The sequence below is a fragment of the Sphaeramia orbicularis genome, chromosome 4 (assembly GCF_902148855.1).
Source record: "Sphaeramia orbicularis chromosome 4, fSphaOr1.1, whole genome shotgun sequence".
Lineage (NCBI taxonomy): Eukaryota > Metazoa > Chordata > Actinopteri > Kurtiformes > Apogonidae > Sphaeramia > Sphaeramia orbicularis.
The window spans coordinates 37316247-37337438 of NC_043960.1; the positions used below are offsets into that span (position 1 = coordinate 37316247).

The 21192-nt window shown below is 39.7% G+C and overlaps 2 protein-coding genes across 7 annotated transcripts; one reads left to right on the top strand and one right to left on the bottom strand.

Annotated features, from left to right (window-relative positions):
• Positions 1 to 5696: 5696 nt before the first annotated feature.
• On the bottom strand, positions 5697 to 8685 carry rangrf (RAN guanine nucleotide release factor). Of its 5 annotated transcripts, none has more exons than XM_030132424.1 (3): positions 8552 to 8685; positions 6664 to 6790; positions 5697 to 6558 (listed from the first exon to the last, which is right to left on the bottom strand). In XM_030132424.1, exon 3 carries the CDS (start codon positions 6489 to 6491, stop codon positions 5913 to 5915), a length of 579 nt encoding a protein of 192 aa, XP_029988284.1. In that variant the 5' UTR covers positions 6492 to 6558; positions 6664 to 6790; positions 8552 to 8685; the 3' UTR covers positions 5697 to 5912. The 5 variants fall into 5 exon arrangements, with proteins under 5 accessions (XP_029988284.1, XP_029988286.1, XP_029988282.1 ...); XM_030132426.1 differs by having other exon boundaries at positions 6682 to 6830; positions 8552 to 8665; XM_030132422.1 differs by having other exon boundaries at positions 6664 to 6830; positions 8552 to 8665.
• Positions 7858 to 19442, top strand: vamp4 (vesicle-associated membrane protein 4). Of its 2 annotated transcripts, none has more exons than XM_030132429.1 (8): positions 7858 to 8068; positions 10422 to 10523; positions 13054 to 13100; positions 13600 to 13650; positions 14410 to 14510; positions 16028 to 16107; positions 17983 to 18034; positions 18113 to 19442. In XM_030132429.1, exons 2-8 carry the CDS (start codon positions 10458 to 10460, stop codon positions 18136 to 18138), a joined length of 423 nt encoding a protein of 140 aa, XP_029988289.1. In that variant the 5' UTR covers positions 7858 to 8068; positions 10422 to 10457; the 3' UTR covers positions 18139 to 19442. The 2 variants fall into 2 exon arrangements, with proteins under 2 accessions (XP_029988289.1, XP_029988288.1); XM_030132428.1 differs by lacking the exon at positions 7858 to 8068 and adding an exon at positions 8692 to 8808.
• Positions 19443 to 21192: the final 1750 nt, after the last annotated feature.

Sequence of the window (21192 nt, forward strand, 5' to 3'; positions counted from 1 at the left end):
ACAACAGCGATAACAGGGGAGTGTGGGTAATAAATGACCGTGGAGCTGGAAGTCTCTTTGCAGGAAATATGCATACACCTGTGACTGATGCCTCCCAGATGTGCTGAAAAAGTTGCACATGCACATACTCTTCACACACATCCTCTGAGTGACAACAGAGGAGACACGAAACTGACTTAAACTACTTCTGGCATGTTTGCAAACCACTATTTTACCCCACATTCTACTTCATTCAACACAGATTTACAAGCACATTTGCTTTAACTGCACATCTTGCAGTTCTTTAAAACAATAATTTTCAAGGAGACATTTGCATTTAGTTATAAACACAGCTAGATAAAATGTCACTTTAACCCATAAAGACCCGAACATCTGCTGTCGACCAAAACCATCTACTGATCTAAACTGTTTAATACCTGTTGATCCACTAATCCTATCAATACATGTAAATAATTGAGGTAAAATTCAGTTTGTCATCTTTTCATGGTCATCGGATATGACCCATTAGGACGTTCGGAATCTCCGTAGTGGATGCGGAAACACTGTCAGCTTGAACAACATTGATTCACCAGTAAAACCTATGGAATTTGATAAATGACCATGGATGGAGACACTTAGTTTATGTTCAGTTAATGATAGATTTTGCTTTAAAAGTCACTTTTTCTTCAGTTTTCTCTGTTTTTGATTTCATAACCCTCAACTTTAATCTGAGCTTTTATGAACATCTACATGATCAAGGAATTAAATATAGGAAAATACCAGTTTTTCCCAAAAAAAAAAAAGCAAAACACAGAAGTTAATATTACAATAAATAGTTATAAATCACTTCAGAAGGGTTAAATATAGAGAAAAAGATCTTTTGGGAGCTGTCACAAAAGTAGCACTGGGTCTGTATGGGTAAAAATAATGTCCTGTAGATGATCATTTCAGATTATTGTATTGCTCTTCCATATAAAGCTTATGTAGGAAAGTTTTGAGGTAGAACAGGAAAGCTGCGTTTGTCTTCATCAGCAGCATTTTTCTCCACCTGAGAGCCAAGTTTTCAGGATGTAGAAGATGTGTGCCAGACTTCAGGTCACTAGAGGTCAGAACAATCACCTTGGAGGCATCCCTCCCTTTCCATTTTCTCCCTCTGTGACTTAAAGTCAACACAGTTACTGTCAGTACATTCAATGGGGCCCTGAAGCTACTTCCTCTATGAATTACAGGCCATTTTAAAAGGTTTAAGACGTTAAATGTCAGTCAGCAATGAATGGAAATGGTCTAAAAAGATATATGTTGTTATTTATATGGCTGATTACTCTGATGACAGCATTTTACTCTTTCCAGGAATATTCTTCCGCTGTATGACATTTGAAGGCAAGAACGGTCTGTAAAATGACCAGCTCTTAAACATGATACATATACTACCTCTTTATATTTCTGGAAGAAAAGTTATTTTTATGTTTATTTGATATGTTATCTAATTTACCTCTTTTTCTCCCCTATGAAATATATTTAACCTTTTAGGATAATTTTGAAGTGAAGCCACCTCCAAACAGACATTTCTTTGCAAAACCTTTCACCACAAATGTAATTGCAAATGGCAAACACCCAAGCCACAACTTTATAAGACCAGCTCACTATATATAACCCAGGAGCCACTTTACAACATACGGCCTGAATGTCTTGTAAACTGTCCCCTGACATGACCTGTAAGTCAGAAGCTTTATCCTGAACCTCCAAAAGACAGGATGGCCTGCAGACTTTATTGCAAATAAACCAATAAAACCATGTTTATCTAAGGTAGTCAGAGGGAGGGTCTGCTGCTGTTACAGTGTGGATGTTGTGGTTAATGAAGGAATTTGCTACACTGGGATCACTGACAGGAAAGGATGCCTAGCTTTATGAGATCTTAATCCGTCATGATTGCATAGGAGGATGAGGAGGGTTTGATGTGGCTTCAAGGAGACAGACTGTTCTTCCTCTCATTTGTTATGCAAGATGTACCTGAATCCCCCCGCTGTGATGAGTCCTATTTACGGACTGAAGCTAAAATCAAACAGATGTTTTTTTTTTCCCCTTAGAAGCAGAATATTTAACCGAGGAAAAATGTTGTCTATTACATTCTACAAAACTTAAAACTCCAAGTCCAAAAAGCTTGGTTTTAACTTCAAACACAACAATGAATGATGGTCATTTTCTATTCCATAAATTTTGTTTTTCAGCAAAACTCACCCTTGAATAGAAACCAAGATCATCCAAAGTTTAGGCTAATGAATTACTCCACCATGAGTCCACTCCTGTGAATAATGGAAACAGTAGACCTAATACATATTCCTGCTGGGACTGGTCCTCTCAAATTCCAATTTATTACCACACTGCAGACCCTCTGAAGACTCTCAGTTTCACCTATTTCAGCTACTCTAGAGGGCAAAAACAGGGAATCATTCCTCTGTAGTTTCCTTTGTTAGTTTCCTTAGTTACTATGCTGTCCATCCACCCATTTTCTGTAATTGTTTATTCATCTGGAGGATCATGGAGGGGATGGCACCTACCCCAACTTACATCAAACAAAGGCAGGGTACATCCTACAGGTTGCCAGTTCATTGCAGGGTTGACATAGAGATGATCTGTTACATTCACTGTAAGTTATGCTAATTGTGTTGCTTTTCTAAGATTTGTTGGGTTGTTGGAAATGCACCTACAAATAAGTTACTTCTTCCTACTCCCTTTCAGACATGTAATGTTATGGACATGGATATTTGTTTGTTAGTGTCTTCAGAGATTGTAGTGTATGCTCCAGTTGACAACTGTTTTTTGTTGATTTAGTTATTGTCTGTTGTTTGTCTCTATATGTCAGCCCAGTGATGAACTGGTGACATGTTCAGGGTTTGCCCCCGCCTTTGCCCATAAGTAGCTGAGATAGGCTCCAAGCGACCCCCGTGACCCTAGTGAGGGTAAACCCAGTTCAGAAAATGAATGAATGAATAGTTATTGTCTGTTCGAAATAAACTTACCTTCAAACAAAAATGATTAAGTATTTTCTTTTTGAGGATTTTTGTTGATAACATAAGATACAAGTACAGACACTACACAATAGGCACAGTCCAAACATAAACCAAAACAAGACAACAAAATAACCACAAAGACTGCCAGTCCATGAAAGATTTCAGGAAGTCAGTTCATCAGGTAGTGAATGTGTTCATTAGGTGTCAGGAACTTTCCATGAAGTGAAGACTGCAAGTGGACAGAGTGTGTCCGAAGGATGGTCCCAAAATGTCATCTATATCCAGAGGACATAGCAGGAAAACAGACAGCCATACAGAGTAGTACAGTACAGAATACTTAGATGTGCCTATAGCTTGACACTGTATCTTTGTCTGTGTTGATATAATCTATAAAAGGACGCCAGATTTTAAGAAATTTGGTGTGGTTGTCTTATATTGTGTATCTTAATTATTCAAGGTACAGACAAGACACCATATCATTCAGCCATTTCTTAACCTATAAAGACAAACAGCTACTAGAGACCAAAATCATCTACTGATCTAAAGTGCTTAATAACTTCTGAACCACTAAACCTATCAATGTTGAAATATTTCCAGTAAAATGCAGTTTGTCATCTTTTCATGGTCATCAGATATGACCCATTTGGATGTTCAGTGGCTCTGTAGTGAACATGGAAACACCGTCATCTTCTGCAACATTGATTCACCAGTAAAACCCATGCAGTTGGATCAATGACATTGGATGGAGACGCTTAGTTTATGTTCAGTTATTATTATTTTTGCTGAAAAAAGTCACTTTTTCCAACAGTTTTCTCTGTTTTGATATAACCTTTGAATTTACTCTGTGCTTTAATGAACATGTACATGGTCAGTGAATTACATATAGAAAAATACCTGATTTTCACTGTAAAAAATGCAAAATTACAGAGGATAATAATATAATAAATGGGGATAAATCACTTAAGAAAGGTTAAATAGAGAGAGAAATTAATTTAGGAGCTGCAACCAAAGCAGCACTGGGTCTTTATGGGTTAAAACAGGGTGGAGAGCTTGATTTCTGTCAAAATTACCCTTTTTGCTCTAACCAAACCAAACATGAGAGCTTCTTGTAGCGCTATCAGGAGAGTAATAAAGGAAGTGGAGCAATGTAGTGTTGTAAATGTACCATCTAGCTGCAGTGGCTTATCATATATAAGACCACATAAATGAAAAATGTCGTCCCAGAAACTTTGAGCTTGGGACAGGCCCAAAAAAGGTGAGCCAGGGTCCGTCACTTGATTTTCATTTGTCACAGGTATTTAAGACAGAGGGGAAGATCTTATTAAGTTTAGCTTTGGAGTCATCTAAGTGGTGTATGATTTTATAGTGGATGAGCTGAAGTCTAGCACCAATGGAACATGCTTTAACCCTTTCTAACCCCATTGCCCACAGCTCATCTGAGATCTCCTCACCAGTGTCCTTAATCCATGCATCTCTAATGTGATGAGAAGATGTTGTCAATGGGAAAAGTACACAAACTGCAAAATCAGGCCTTCAGATATTGGGCTTCTAGTCATAAGAATGTAGAAGTCATGCTGGTCTGGCATCTGCTCAAGGGGTAGAGATTGCCTTAAAAAATTTCCAATTTGTAGATAGTGGAAAAAATGTCAAGTGGGAATTTGGTATTTCTCCTGAAGTTGGGTGAAAGATGCAAAACAATTGTTTATATAGAAATCCCTCACTGCAGACAGGCCCCTCCCTGCCCAGTGTGTAAAAGCAGAATCCATGAAACCTGGTTTGAAAGAAGGATTCTGACATATAGGGACGAACCAGTACAATTTAGAAAGATTCAGCACACACTTGATTTGCTTGAAAATTCCAAATGAATTAGATAAGATAAAGTCTTCTTTAAGTTGTTTAGTGGGCAGGTTTGACTCAGAGAACAGAATTGCAGTTAAAGTTGCTACAATCAGTGATGCTGCTGTATGGTACTCCATCACTGGCCAGATGGGGTGGACATTATGCTCTTGACCATCAACAATTGCAGCATGGTTCCAAAAAACCCAAGTTCTGGGGTTGCAGGCCCAGTCATAATGACAGAAATTGGTGAATTGTTAAACTGATATCCAACACATCTTGAAATAGAACAAACAAATGTTACATGCAACACATGATCAGTTTTTCTTCGTATCAACTAACCAACTCTTCTGGTATTTAAATATTAGTAGTAAACAACGTCCATCATTTTAATTGAATATGTGATGGTAATTTTAGATGTACTTTTCCATACAACTGAATCTTAGTCTAGGTGACACAGTGGTGCAGTGAATAGCACTCGTGCCTCACAGCAAGAAGGTCCTGGGTTCAATTCCAACCCCAGGTGGGACCTTTCTGTGTGGAGTTTGCATGTTCTCCCCCTGTCTGTGTGGGTTCTCTCCGGGTACTCCGCCTTCCTCCCACCATCCAAAGACATGCACGGATAGGTTAATTGGTTAATCTAAATTGCTCATAGGTGTAAATGTGAGAGTGATTGTTTGTCTCTATATGTCAGCCCTGTGATGAACTGGAGACTTGTTCAGGGTCTACCCCGCCTTCACCCCCATGTAGCTGGGATAGGCTCCAAGCGACCCCCGTGACCCTAGTGAGGATTAAGCGGGTTCAGAGAATGAATGAATGAATGAATCTTAGTCCATCTTAATAAAAATAATGAAATGGTCTAAAGTTTTAATCCAAAATGTTTATTATGACAAAGTAAAGCTTTACATAAGATATTTGTCCTTATATTTCCGTGCCATTAAAGCCAAACCAAATCTGTTCATTTTGTCAGATCAGACCTTGCTGGCTCCAGACACACACAAATCCAGATGTGTTTAAATGTGTTGGTCATAGACTGAGACTAAGAGTAGTCATGTAAAGTCCCACTTTGACCAGTTTGTGGTTGTTTCATCCAAACAGCCCTGGGGCGTGTAGAGTCAGGGACTGTAACATACGCTGGAAATCCAGCAGCGTCCATGGCTCTGTGTGTGTTTCTTCTGCTGTGGCGCTGCTGCTCTCGGGGTTGATAGCCTGTGGGTCATTGAAGGTAACCAGGATATCTGTGGAAACCTGTGGCAGACGGAACAGGCCGAGGTGGAGGGTCACTGTGTTCTTTGCTTCTTCGTTGAATTTGGACACACACTGGGTCCCGGTCAGCATCCAGGCAGAGCTGCTCTCTGACAGGGACAGCTCAGCTTTGGGGAGGGCTACAACGCTGGCCACCTCATAAGCTCCAGGCTCCAAAGCTTTGTTACTACCTGCAATGTCCTCAAAGTGATACCTGGGCGCGTCATGGTCGGCCACTTGAGCCTGGTACTCCACCAGCTCCACTATGAGGCTCTGGTCGGTGTGTGCGTGGGCGAACACCTCCTGGTTGTCCGGGATCTCCCTCAGTTCGCTGATGTCTGTGGCGCTGGGGGGGATGACAGCTGACAGAGCCCCCCCAAACAGAGGACGAGGCTCAGAGCTGCCTCCAGGACTCTGCATCCCTCTGAGGAGTATCTGAACTGATGGACCAGAATGAGAGAGCTGCACACACACCGATTGAGCGGATCTATAAAAAAAAAAACACACACAATATCGAAACAAGAGGTCAATTATTGTATCCAAGTGCTTCTTAATCTATCAGCAAAACATTTATGATTGAAAAGTGACTTACCAGGCTTCAGAAACTTAACCGCTGACTGCACGTTTCCGGAAGGAGTTTCTTCTTCCTTTAAATACCTGGTACTTGAAGAACTAATCAGACCCACTGCTGCCACCTACAGGTAGGGCGGAGGTTCACACTGAAACAGCAGAGGAAGACTGTTATCGGCTGGTGTACAGCTACAAACTAGAAGCACTCGGAGAGCGCAGACCTCCGCCAAGGCTGATCAGTGGCGACCCCCGTGCCCCCCCCCCACCCCCGATCACCACCAAAATTTAATCATTTCTTCCTTATCCCATTTCCAACAAACCCTGAAAATTTCATCCAAATCTGTCCATAACTTTTTGAGTTATGTTGCACACTAACGGACAAACAAACAAACAAACAAACAAACAAACAAACAAACAAACAAACCCTGGCAAAAACATAACCTCCTTGGCGGAGGTAAAAATATTTCACTGTGAGTACAAATCCTACCGTCAATAATCTTGCGTTATAAATATTTTATTAATACAAGAAGCATAGAAACAAGAGGGGTACAGTCATTAACAGCAATGAAGAGGAATAAGAATTAAAGAAAACTGGCACACGCATCAAAAATGTAATAGAGGTCTTTAAGATAATGTACAGTAGGTATCCATAGTCCTAGTCTAGTTATCAGTCTTAGTAGATTTGGAAAAAGTTTTATTTCATTCTTAAATTGGCGAATAATGTGGTTCCTGTGTGACATATGTTGACATGGAAATTGTTTGTAAAATGAGAAGAAGATTTCCGCATGACTCTTGCTTATTTAATATCTCCATATGTTCATGTGCTATGGATATATCAAATACACGTCAACAAAAATAATTTATTGAAAGATAATTGTATTTTAGACGTAAAATTCATATAAATTAGGAAAATCATTTTGCTATATTCTTAGAAAAATGGTTGTTGATGTTGTTCTTGGATAAACTGGATTACTGGAAAGAAAAGAAAAAAGAAGAAGGAAAAGTAAACGAGAACAGAATAAAACAGAAAACTACAGGAAATTTGCATTCCACAATTAACCATTACCCTGACAGAATATTAGGCTTGGCGATGTAAATATATACAGTATATTTATATATATTTTTTTTACTTATCAAAATAAAATAAAATAAAATAAAATATAAAATAAAGCATCGCTGTCGAACATCTGCAGTGTCTCTCCTCCTCCAGATGTTTGTGTTCATTTCCTGGTCAGCTGATGCCGACGGAGGAAAGACCAGCACACTGCTAACATCCATGATGATAAGCCAGTCTCATCGTCCGGACAGCTGTTCACATGCACTGACAAAACCGTAAAGCTACTTAAAACCGTGAAACCCTGGATTTATAACAGCGTCTGTGTGTTTGTGTCCGCCAGCACCGAGAGTCGGACCGAGGGAGACAGCAGGTAGTTAGCCACGTTAGCATCGTTAGCTGTTTAGCTGGGTAGCATTTGTGAATGAACCGAGCGGCCCGTTTTTGCTACATTAGGCAGCTAGACGGCGTTTGAATTGGTCTTTTTTGCGATTTAGTGACGACTGTACTGTAGGAGCAGTGGTACTGTGATAGAAACTGCTTTATTTGTTTCATTTATATTAGCAAACCTACTTAGCCGGCTAAAGCTATCCACAGCGAGATGTAGTTAAGCTAACTGCTGACAACAGCTGTACCTCAGTGTGATGCTCAATTTAATATTCAGTATTGAGTCACGGAAGAAGAACTAGAAGAACATTTATCAAATAAAAGAACTGTAATTACATCCCTCAATTAGCTAGTAGAAGACATCTGCGGTGCTAATTATTTTTCATGCCTGTCTTTTAAGATGTAGTGTCTTAAATTAATCTATCACGTCCTATTTCTACATTACACCCTCTCTATAGTAATCCATTACCTTCTCTGCTTGAGTAGTCGTGATGTTTGGCTTCCCTTTTGCCTCTCTAACATGCTAGACTTAGCTTGTCCTCTGTCTTTCTATCTCCTGTGGCTGTCCGCTGCCTCAGACAGAGCCCTGTCCCCTGCTTCTCTTCTGCTCCTCTGTTCACTGGAAACTTCCTGTCCTCTCCTGGCCACTGAAAGGCCTTTTTCCGACAGCAGTGCCAGAAAAGGACGCTGAAAAAGCGCCTGGGTCGGACTGAACTGGATTCAATGGTATAAAGTGTATTGTTTGGTTGAGAAACTTGGCATATGAGTGAGACTGTGATAGCTTTTGTACGTTTTGATTACAGTAGAGTTTGATTGTCACATGTTCAGTTCTCAGAACCATATGTTGAAGCACTGGTTTGTTTTGTTGCTCTCTAACTTGTGCTGATTGGAACATTTAGCACACAAACACAGACCCAAGGGGGGTATAATTGGAAGAACAGTGTGTTTTCCACATTGGACATGGTTGTATTTTGGTCCACAGGCACACAGAGCAGTGATGATATTTCCTTGCGTAGCTAGAGCAAGTCACTGCCTGCTCACGCCTGAAATGTTAAGAGTAAACAAAGCAATGGCTGTGTTCTGTTAGCAAAATCTCACACCCTGTAATTTCATATCCAGATAACAATAGAAGTCACGTGTCAAAAGTAACTTCATATTTGATAATTTCTGTGTTTTTAACCCATAAAGACTCAGTGCAACTTTGGTGGCAGTTCCCAAATTAATTTTTCTCTCTATTTAACTTTTCCTAAGTGACTTAGCACCACTCATAATAACATTATTCTCTGTATTTTTCAGTGAAAATTAGGTATTTTCCTGTATTTAATTTACTGATCATGTAAATGTTTCTAAAAGCTCAGATTGAAATTGAGGATTATTGTATCAGAAACAGAGAAAACTGAAGAAAAAGGGACTTTTTCAGTTAAATCTATCATTAACTGATCATAAACCAAGTGTCTCAATCCACTGTTATTTATAAAACTCTATGGTTCTCACCGGTGAATTAATGTACAGGATGACAGTGTTTCCATGTTCACTATAGAGCCTCTGAATGTCCATGTGGATCATATCTGATGATGATTTAAAGCTGAGGAACTGCATTTTACACCAATTATTTACACGTATGGATAGGATTGGTGGATCAACAGGTATCTTCTATCATCTTAGATCAATTGATGCTTTTGGTCGCTGGTGGCTGTTTGAGTCTCTATGGGTTAAGCATGTATATAAGTATAAAAGCATAAAAAGTACACTTTTTAATAAAATGTTTGGGTACTACTATCTTCAGTGTGATTTGTGGTTACTTAGGCAGTAGCAGATTTTTCATGATCAGCAACAATACTCACATGACTGTTGCACTCTTGGGTACAAATCTGTCATTTTGTGTTTGCGTCTTAACTCATCTCAGAGGTAATGCTGAGGAAATGAAAGAACTCAGCTCTGACTAATAAAGTCAGACTGTTTAACAGGAAGTGTTTGGGCTAAAGGTCTATTGAGGTCAACTGACCGCAGTCAGCTTCTTTTATCATCACTGTGCCAGTCAATAGTATTGTCAAGAGTCATGTTCAGATTTAGAGTCTCCCTCTGTTAATACACTTTGTTCATTGTACTTGATGTTCTTCTCCCAGGCAGGACCTGGCTGTTGTTACGCCTGCAGTTCAAATTATCCACTACCACTGAGTAATATTATTGTAATCTCATGTAGCAGACGGCCATGTGAGATATTTAATAGTAAAACAACCACTGTGGCTGATGCAGGTGTACAGAACACTGTGGATGTTTTCAAAAAGTTCTCCCAGAGTGGCCTGGATCCTAACTGAGCTTTTTCCCCTGTCCTACAGAGGGAGCCAGATCGGGAGGAGCAGCTTGAAGACAACATGCCCCCCAAGTTTAAACGACACCTCAATGATGACGAGGTCACAGGATCCATACGCAGTGAGAGGGTGAGATACAGATATTGACATGTCTGTGAACTGAAATGCTGTTCAGACCTTGCATTGACATCCATCCTTAGATATTAAACCCTCTATTGAACAGCTACAAGTCAGTAAAATGAACCCTCAAAGGTGGCTTCAGTGATCACTTGTGTTCACTGACTTTGCCTCTCAGTATGCAAGTAGAAAAGCTCTTGTATAGCGTAAAACATAGCAGAAGATTTAGTCACAAGCTGGATTTAAAATGCTACTGTTATTCAGCTTGTCTCACAGCATGGTTTGACACTGTAAATTAGTCAAATGTTACGTAAACTCTGAACATTCTGTTTGTCTTATTGGCTCCAGTTATGACATAAATGATGATTGAATCTTTAGTCTCCAAGTCTCTTAAAACATATTTATATGAACTCCATCAATTTTACTCATGGAAGAAAAAATATTGTCCCACTTCTCTCAGGCAGTACACACATGTGAAACACCACTAAAATACATATTTGTGGGTTTTTAAAAAAAAATTCAGACATTTTCAAAACACTTTAATATGGCGCCGTTGGTGTGCTGAGTTTCATTAAAAGTACATTACATAGTCAGCTGAATAGGCAGTCCTTAAATCCATCTCAGGAAACTTTGCTGTTCATTCTAATTGCAAAGGAAATGTGGACAGACAGTATGTGACTCAGACCACTTCCTTATGCCTCCTGAGACCTGATTTTAATGCATCCTCAACGCACCCTGATTGTGTTCACACCTGGCAGTAGAGTTGTAAACATGTGTTCAGATCTCTCAGCATGGATGTTAATCCCAGGTCTGAACATGGTCTAAGGAAGCAAAAAGAGAGTCTGAACTCAATGAACAATCAGAAAGGCTGTGTGAAAAAAAAAAAAAACACCATAAAAATTATTCTGCATTGTTATGGGTTTTCTGTGAAGCAGTAAAAATAGAGGTTTACATGGAAAATATGTACCTTTTGTTCATCAAACTGAAAAAAGGTGTAGAGAGAGAAAGAAAGGCACAAAAATGCACAAAAGACAGTAGACCTTTGAATGAGACAGCAGGCTTAAGGAGGAGAAGGAGAGGAAACTCATCTAGCCAAATGTCTGGTCCTCATCAGCATGATCATCCCCTTCTACTGACCGACCTCCACCTTCCTTGTCTTCCCACTAATTCTGTACTTCATTCTCTCTGTTTCCACTGTGTGATCCTGATTGCTATTTTGTTGAACTAGGATCAAAGCTTAGCTTACGGGGAGACTTTCATAACAGAATGTACCTTCCCTGCCTCCCCTTTAGTGCCCTCTCCCCTGTTTTCTGATAATAGCTAACAGCCTCTCTCATGTCCTCAACAGTGGAAAGAAAGAAAGAAAGAAACAAAGAAACAAAGAGACTCAGCAGAGGGAGTATGTTACTGCCTCGACTTATAAAGGGCTTTATGATCATATGGCTGCCATTCCCTCAGCATTGTTGCAGATGACAGTGCATTTATGGCAAAACAATGTCAGGGCAAAGCTTTAGCTACCAGCTGTCTACTATAACAGAACATCTAATACTGTTCTGATCCATTTTGGGCTCGCAGCAAACTCATTGAGCAGCAAGTTGTTATTTCATGAAGGCATTTCACTAAAGTGCATTTTAACAAATCTTTATTCTGAAGAGTCTGAGATAGTGAATACATCAGCTTTCTGATGTCAGGTAGAGTCAATAGTGAGTGGTTAACGATTTATGAGTGGTGAAAATGTAAATTTGGTTTTTAATGTGCATTATCATAGTATAGAAGCTCAATTGTGAGCAAAATATAGACAGTAGTCTTCCACGATAGGAGGGAAAATATGTGTGCAGCACTGTTCTAATGACAATATCATTAACTATCCACAAACTTTGTAATGACCACCAAAGTGGCACAAATTAATATGAGGGTAACTGGGGACAAGATGGGGTTATGTCTAATTGGTTATTAGTTATTTAAAAAATGGTGAGAAGGCATGGCTGATGTGTCCCAGGCTGGTCACCATGTTGAATATGGATGTGTAACACGTGGAAAGAAATTTCTTTTTCATTTATTGTATTTCAGGCAGTCTTTGGAAATGGACTGTATTTACTGTGCATGTTAATGTTGCAGGGACAATCAAAATGCAAATGGTTGTCAGCACTACTGTATGCTTTTCAAGTGCTACATTTCTATGCTCAGCTGTTGTTACAGGAATCAAGAAAATGACAGCACCACCTAAACTGAACATTTATACTAGTCAGCCTGAAATATCACAGACATCCCGCATTTGTTGGGCTCATAAATGAGAAAAGGCGAGAACCAGTCATGTATACAGTGATTTAGTCCCAATCCTTGTCCCAGTATTTGTACTGGCTACACTAAAGTGTCAGCTCTTGAACAGCAGAAATGCTTGATGTCTGTAGTGAAGACGGCGTCCCATTTTTCGTCCCATCCACAGCCTCAGTGAACCCAGCTCCTCCGATTGTCTCCTTAGGGAAGACTATCCTGTCAAGACAGAGAGGTTGCCCTAATTTGACCTTTTCCTGTTTTACAGAGGAACCTGCTTGAGGAGGACTCAGATGAGGAGGAAGACTTCTTTTTGTGAGTCCTTGTGCAAATATATTGGATTTAGGGATACACGATTTGGTTAAAAAAGTCATAATGTGATTACTATGGATTGCAATTTCAGTCTAGTTGTGTGACTATTTGTTTGTTATTTTATTAAAAATACATAGATTACTGATCATTTTAATCACATGTAGTTTTTTTCAAAGTAAAACATACAAATTGAAGCTGAAAAAAAAAATACAAAGACTTAAAAAATGACTTATAATTTAAGGATATTTTCCAATTTACCTCTGCTCAGTTACTGAATCTAAAATATCACAACACGCACATTAGACATTTAAATTGCAGCATTTTGTTATAATAATTATATTCCTGTACTAGCTGACATTGTGATTGTAGTTCTGTTAACTGTGCAGCTCTAATTGCATTCATGCACTGCTATTATCTCAGTCCATGTCAAATCTAAACTGACAAAAACAACAGCAGTTTGTTAGAGTTGGGAATTCATGGCTTTGTTAACGCTGTTTTCCAGGAGAGGGCCGAGCGGTCCCAGATTTGGACCTCAGAATGACAAACTCAAGCAGTAAGTACTAACACATTCCTTATTACAACTAAAAGCCAGAGGTCAAAACAAGTATTGGCAGCACTCTGCGTTTTGGTGTAAGTGTTACATAATAGTGGTTTGTCATGTTTACCAGAAGGTGTAGGTTGTTAGTAGGTTGTGTAAGGGAGGTTGCTATGTGCAGGTTATTGTGTAACCTCCCCAGGACACACTAGTCCCTCTGCAGTCACTAACAGCCACAGAACAGAGCAGGTCATTGTTAAGACCATCTGGCACCTGTAGTTGTTTCTCCACGCTGTTCATATTCATACATCACAGTTTGTTATTATTGTGAGCACATGAAACTAGATGCCATTATTACAGATTCCAAGAATGTCATGTGCAAAGAGCTCAAGTTCACCCCTCCATCTGTGGGTGAACCCCTGCATTTGTAATCGTAGCATCTTAACATGCAGTCATGTTGAAGTCCAAGACTGTTAGTTTTCAGCAGTCTCTTTTCTGGAATTCTTTCATAGCGCTGGAAAATGTGACCAAAAAATTGTTGGATAGAAGAATTTCCTTTCCTTTGTAAGACCTCTCATCCCCAAAGAGTCCTGTTTACAATATTTTGCCAGAGCCTGTAAAAAATATCTTAAAAAAGACAGATTTGAGTTCAATATGGACTAGTCTTGCTATACAGAGGTATGACAGGAATCAAGCATAACTCTTCACATACTGGACAGGTGAAGGCAGGTGATTGTTTTTTCGTGTTTGATGATGATGATGGTTGTCTGTCGTCAGGGTGCAGTCACAGGTTGACGAAGTAATCGATGTGATGCAGGAGAACATCTCCAAGGTGATAGAGAGGGGTGAGCGTCTCGACGACCTGCAGGACAAGTCAGGTGAGCCACACTTTTGTTTATGATCCACATGGGCAGCACATGTTTATTCTGTAGATTCACTAAATAAAATGAAGTCGGCACAAACTCTGCAACGAGCATCTACCATGTCTTGTTTGTACAGATGGTTTGCACATGGCTCTGAGGACAGCCGGTCTCACTGTATAGGGGATTTGGGGGTATTTAGTAATGCTAATGACAGAGTTCGTTAATCAGGCATAGTGATCTCAGCAAACTTTAAATTGACCATCAATTACTACTGATGTGAATCTACAGTTACACATTCTAGTGTAAGAGATAAACCCACAGCCTTGGGTTAATTTACTTTTATATGCATTTAATCATCAACAGCAACACATGTTTTTTCTAGGTGTAGGAAAACCTTAAAATATCTTAGTACTACTGTTTTCTCCGGCAGTACCCAACAGTGAAGGGTACTTGCATGTAAATATTCCCAGGGTCCTTCAAAGGCGTTAATGATATGTCCAGGTTTAGTGTTTTACCAGGTGTGTCTGAAGGCTTTTGACAGCTCAGACTGGAGTTCACACAGCCCCAATTCCTTTCACTCACAGTTTAACACATTTCACACACCTGCTCAATACACTGTAACTTCACACACATTCAGTGCTTTCATCAGGACACACACGGCGTCTCATGTTTTAATTGTGTCCTGTATCAATGAAGGCATAACGCTGAAAAGCTTGTGTGTGTCTGGTCTATTCCACCTCATCCGCACAAATGTTACATAACTGATTCTATCTGTCCTGTCGACCTGCCAATCAAGACAATGACGTACATCTGGAAGGCGTGTGTATGTTTGCATGTTAGTTAATGTATGCACGAGTGTGTGATTCCGTGTCTCTATGTGCATGTTCTTAATATATCCACTTTATGTGAGCAGTATAATGTGCTGTGATTGACACAAGCAGTTGAGCAGGTAACCTGTTAAATTCCTCAAGATTAACAAGCATCTTCTCAGAAGCCCGGTCTGAGCGTTTGTCTTTGTAGCGGCGGCTGGTTGTTAACAGGCACATGGACATGGAAACACCAGACACATGACAGACAAAGAGTCTAGTGAGGGACAGAGGCTTGGACGAGTACCGAGCAGCACGCTAGGGAGCTATAACCTGTTAGCGCACGTAAACACAACGTTAACAACAGTATCCATGGAGCAGCGAGACAGACAACAGTGTGGGTGGGGGATAGCATGACAAGGATGGAAGGGAAGAAGTGAAAAGAAATGTTTTATTCTGTTGTCTATTAATTTGGCAACTAGTTGTTCATTTTCTGCCAACTGTAGACTTTGTTCATTGCTTATTCTTTGCCAGTGACAGTGATCTCACCAGTAGAGCACTTACATAACTCCAGTACAATACAAAGCCAGGCAGTTTGAGTCCATCGATCCAACATCAAAGTGAAAACAATAGAGTCTAATGTTTATGTCGCTAAAAACAAATGTTTCTTTCATTTTTTCCCCCCTTGCACGTCTTCTCCTGTGTGGCCGCCATGTGATGTTCCAGAGAGCCTATCCGACAACGCATCTGCCTTCAGTAGCCGAGCCAAACAGCTGCACAGGAGGATGTGGTGGAGAGACATGAAGGTGGGCTGTGTTTGTGTAATACCTTAAATCCTTGGTGGGCAGTATTTTTTGGCAGCTTTGGTCCATTTCATAATAACCTTTCAGCATATTAAACTTGACTCTTTTTTCAGGATTTAGAAAATCTAGTCCACATTTGCAGATTTTTTTTTAGAGAGGATGATACAAAAATGGGTGACAGGCAGAAAATGACCAGTTGTCTGTTCTTTGCAGACTCTGTGGTTCATCACAGAAGCAACACAGCAACTTCCCTGAACATGATATTTTAGTTTCTCCTTTCTTTTATGACCTGAGATGCCATCACTGTCATTTTCTAAACTTTTGCAACAGTTGCTTTAGGTGCTTTTGGCCTTTTTTGAATCAGAGTTAAAGCGCATAATGGGTTACAGAAACACTTTTTGGAATAGCAACAATTTACTTCATGTAACTAATTCCTAGCAGCTTCCCGAATATTCTCATGAAGCAAAGTAATGAGAACATAGTTGTGTGAAGACAGTACAAGCTGAAACACCATTTTATTTGGGAAGTGGCAGCAGTATGCTCTGTTCATTACAGCCAAGTGGAATGTAGTCCACATGTCCACCCTCTTCCACACCAAGCAGCCAACTTTGCCGACTCTAAACATGTTTATTATTTTTTTTCCCTTTTTGCTTTAGATGTATTTAACATTTTGTGTATGGATGTAAAATGTTTGGCCTGTCTTGATATTTAAAATAAGTTGGCCACCATTTTAGCTTTCTCTAATATTGTATGTGTTTAAGTTTGTTTTCATTGTTATCTATTTCCCATTTTGTACAAAGGGAAAGAAATAAATAATCATTATTTCCTTTAAAAATAGCTTAATTTTACCTGTTTAACCTTCCTCTCATGTTGGGGATGGCACCAACCCATTTTAGGTTTTAAATGCATAAAAGAACCACATCAAATTTGTGTATTGCATTAAGGTTTTTTGACTTTGTCAGTAACCTCTATTTCAACAGAATAATACAAAAACATTTTTTTCCTCTAAATTATGAAATGCCCTGGTTGAAATTATGACCTTTGTGTTGTTAGGGTTGGTTTTGACCCAGTTATAAAAATAAGATGATAAAGCAATAATTAGAGCCAAAACTGAAATCATCATCCAACACACTGACAGCCAGCTCCTCTCCCAATCATGTGAGCTTTAGGGGATTCTCATTTTGCCTTGTTATCCAGTTTACCTGCACAAAAACAAAACAAGCAAAGACGGGCATGTCCACACATGTGAGGTCAATTCAGTGTAGAGTTGGTGACTTGCAGAGTGCACATTGAGGGGCATACTGACAAAAAAAAAGGCCCAGAGGCTCACACCAATAATATTAAAGCCAATATTTTCATGGATGAGGAAGCCTAACAAAGTAAACAGGAGATGAGAAACAAACTGGATAATAGATAATTGTTTTTAGTGTATTTTACAGCTGATTTAAAACATGGTTCAAAACCGACCCATTAACATAAGAGATGGTAACAGAAAGCTAAGACAAAAGGAAGGTTAAAGTCCCACAGCCCTTAAATGATTGATTTCATACCGAATCAATCAAACAAATTCATGAATTAAACCTTTAATATAACACTACAGGATACAGGATATCACTGTTGCCATCAGTGAAGTGACAACTTATGCGCCAGTACTGATGTTTAGACAATATATCAGCTCATCCTTAATTTTCTGAAACTATTTCTATTGTCTATCCTTTTATTATTTCTCAAAGAGGGAGACTGCAGTAGGATTATGTGTATTTTCAATTCTGGTTCTTTTTTTTTTTGTTTTTTGCTTCGTGGGGCTTTAACAGATGATGTTTTCTTTTGTTGTGATCTGAAATAAGTTGAGGAAACTGACTGTTATTCTCTCCACAGATGAAGATGATTATTGCCTTGGTAGTGGTTGCTCTCCTGTTGATTATCATCAGTGAGTATAAATACAGATACACAACTTCAATCCACACAGTGACAAGGTAATCAGTGTTGTTTTTATTCTCTTTTTCAGTTCCAGTGATTCTGCGATATCGCTAGTGACTAAAATGGAGGATGAGGGAGAAACGTCCTCTTCATCTTCTTTTCTCTCTCCCCGTCCCTCTCCCCGTACACTGTCCTCCATTCATGCTAGGGGGCACCATCTGGCCTCCCAGCTCCTCCTCAGTATCAGCCTGTGTACTCTCAAGGATCCGCCCTGAACTTCCCTTAGTACAGATCTTATTGTTACCATTTTCAGAGATCGGTACTAAGGCTCTGTTCAATCCTTTTTTCTAAGTAAAGGGGACACAGGACAAACATTCGGGGAAAATTTTCTTAACCCTCCAGTTAATGTGAAGGAGTGCTTTATTCCATGATACATATCACACACGTAGGTCCCTGACTTTTGCCTTTGGGCCTGCATTTTCCATCATATAGGTAGATACTTTAATGGCAGGGACTTGGTGCCAACTGTGTCCCTTTAGTTTAGCTGGTCTGAATCTGCTGCTGTTATACTCTGCGGATGCACTTCAAATGTCGGCCCATGACTCCCGGAGCACTCTCTTCTCACCCCCTTAGATGATGTGAATGTTTAAAGCAAATATTTCTCAAGGTGAAGGGAAATCAGATAGTGTGTAGGTGGTGGCTTCAGTTAATCATCAAAGAGACTTCTTCAGTCATAAGGTATGTACCGACTGGAAAAACTGGAAATAAAGAAGAATGGCATCTGTTCAGGCAGCATACCGCTTTCTAACATCATTTCACTTCATAAATCAGCGGTTTCTATTTCTGTCTGCCTTCTTGATAGATTATTCGACTTCTTGTACAGCAGGACCGTGTCGCCCCAAACTCTAGGTAATGAATGTTTCCGCTGGTCTCTTCACTCTTAACTCCTCAACTTCCTCCTAAGTTGTGTTGAACTCTGGGCCAGTTTGGTCACGGCTGTCCTACTTTTCCTGCAGGTGACGTTAAACTGTCTCTCACCCATATGGTTCTGTTTGGTTTTTAAAATTTTTTTTTTAAATTTTTAAGTTCCTGTTTCTAAGTGAAAGTGATGCTTTGTATGAATGCTTCTTTTTCGTTGCCACTGAGGATGTAAAAGAGGGACAGTGTATGTATGTGACGTATGTGCATTTAGGAAGAGATGATATAAACGATGCAAGATTTAAGTGAGCTGTAGGTGTCGTGTCTGGAATAACTGTATAATACATTCAAATTCTACACTGTCATTTTGTTGTTTTTAATATAATTTATTTTAGCTGTAAATATTGATACTGTAATGATGTACAATACTCCGGCATTGCATTGAAAGACTGTGATATATTGATCCTTTTTGCTCTGAATTAAAGTGATTTCAAAGGGCAGCGTTGTGGTTTGATGTTGTTTTTACTGGTCGTGCTGAAGGAAAAGTAAAGAGATGTAGGGATGGAGAAAGTGGCCATTAGGAACAGAAAATGAAGAGTGAAACGATTGATGGAAAGAAAATTTAAGGAAAAAACACCATGCCATCCTTCTGCTTTATATATCCTTGTGCTGAGAGCCAGTGCGGTCCTGTGATTTCTTTAATCTCCTCTTATTACGGGGACATTTTAATGGTCTGTGCCTTTAGTGGCACCGTAGAGTCCCAAGATGGCACTAAAGTCAGAGGAACTGGAGTCCAGGAGCTGTTACTGCTCTGACAGGCCACTGCCCTCGTCCACACAAACCCTGGGTGACAGCTTTGCCCTTTTGCTCAGCCGACACTGCCCAAACTCAGAGAGGGAGCAGGGACTAAATTGGCCCACAGGGGTCTTAGAATTCATTGATCTTCAACAGATGGCCTGGTGCACACAGCAGGGGTGATGGCTTTATTTTAGCTTTGAAGATGAATAGGAGGGAGTCGGGTCTGTTGCGAGCATCTATTTCAGAGTATACAGTCTACAAATCAAAGGTAGTGAAGTCTGGGTTGGACAAGTGGCTGTAAAATGTTACAGCTCTTTTCAGGTCTCACCGACAACACCCAAGTCTCCACCGGTCAAGATGTTGTCCATCGACAGCAGGAAAAACCATTATGTGTCACAATATGCTGTAGATTTTTGCGTTTTTAGCCGTTTTTCTTTTTCTAATACACTCCCACGCTGGCAGCAGAGGATGTTTTGATTCTGGTTGGGGCTCATACTGGATGACTTAAGATTCCGGGCATAGCAGCTGTTATGTGAGTCACATTAAAGTGAATTAAACTCAGAAGAGAGAAGAGTGGACGATGTGCCAACCAGCATTAGTCAGTCACACAGTCACTCTGTCCACTGGAGAGACGGATCAGGGGGTGATGGATGTGTCAGTAGCTACAGGGGAAAGTGTATTTCCAGAAAAAGAATAATTCTGATCCATCGGATTTAAGTCAATAAAAAACTACCAGTGTAACTCTCCAAACACTTCCAGTACTGTTAAAAAATATGGCAATAAAATGACAAATCATGTTACTGAATAGATTTAAAGTTATAATATTTATTAAAATGTACTTAGAATATAAATTAATCTGGGTCACTTCATCACTAAATTAGTTTTAATTTGTTTATTTATTTTGAACTTGTAGGAAGATGGAGAACTCCAGAACTTAATCACTAAACAAAGTAGAACTGAACTAGAAGCACTCGGAGAGCGCAGACCTCCGCCAAGGCTGATCAGTGCCCCCCCCCGTGGGTCCCCCCACACCAAGGAGGTTATGTTTTTGCCAGGGTTTGTTTGTCTGTCTGTCTGTCTGTTTGTCTGTCCGTTAGTGTGCAACATAACTCAAAAAGTTATGGACAGATTTTGATGAAATTTTCTGGTCTGCGCCCCCCCCATGGGCCCCCCCACCCCCGATCACCACCAAAATTTAATCATTTCTTCCTTATCCCATTTCCAACAAACCCTGAAAATTTCATCCAAATCTGTCCATAACTTTTTGAGTTATGTTGCACACTAACGGACAGACAGACAGACAGACAGACAGACAGACAAACCCTGGCAAAAACATAACCTCCTTGGCGGAGGTAATAATATTAAGAGTACTTTTTTATGGACAATAAAAATGTGAGCTACATAATTTTCACAGCAACATCATCGCCATCATCAAAGTACCAGAAATTATCA

Coding starts and splice junctions, on each gene's coding strand:
- rangrf (XM_030132424.1), bottom strand. CDS start 6,491: ATGCAGAGTCCTGGAGGCAGCTCTGAGCCTCGTCCTCTGTTTGGGGGG.
- vamp4 (XM_030132428.1), top strand. Junction 13,101..13,599: donor GAGGAGGAAGACTTCTTTTT/GTGAGTCCTTGT, acceptor GCTGTTTTCCAG/GAGAGGGCCGAGCGGTCCCA. Junction 13,651..14,409: donor CAGAATGACAAACTCAAGCA/GTAAGTACTAAC, acceptor GTCTGTCGTCAG/GGTGCAGTCACAGGTTGACG.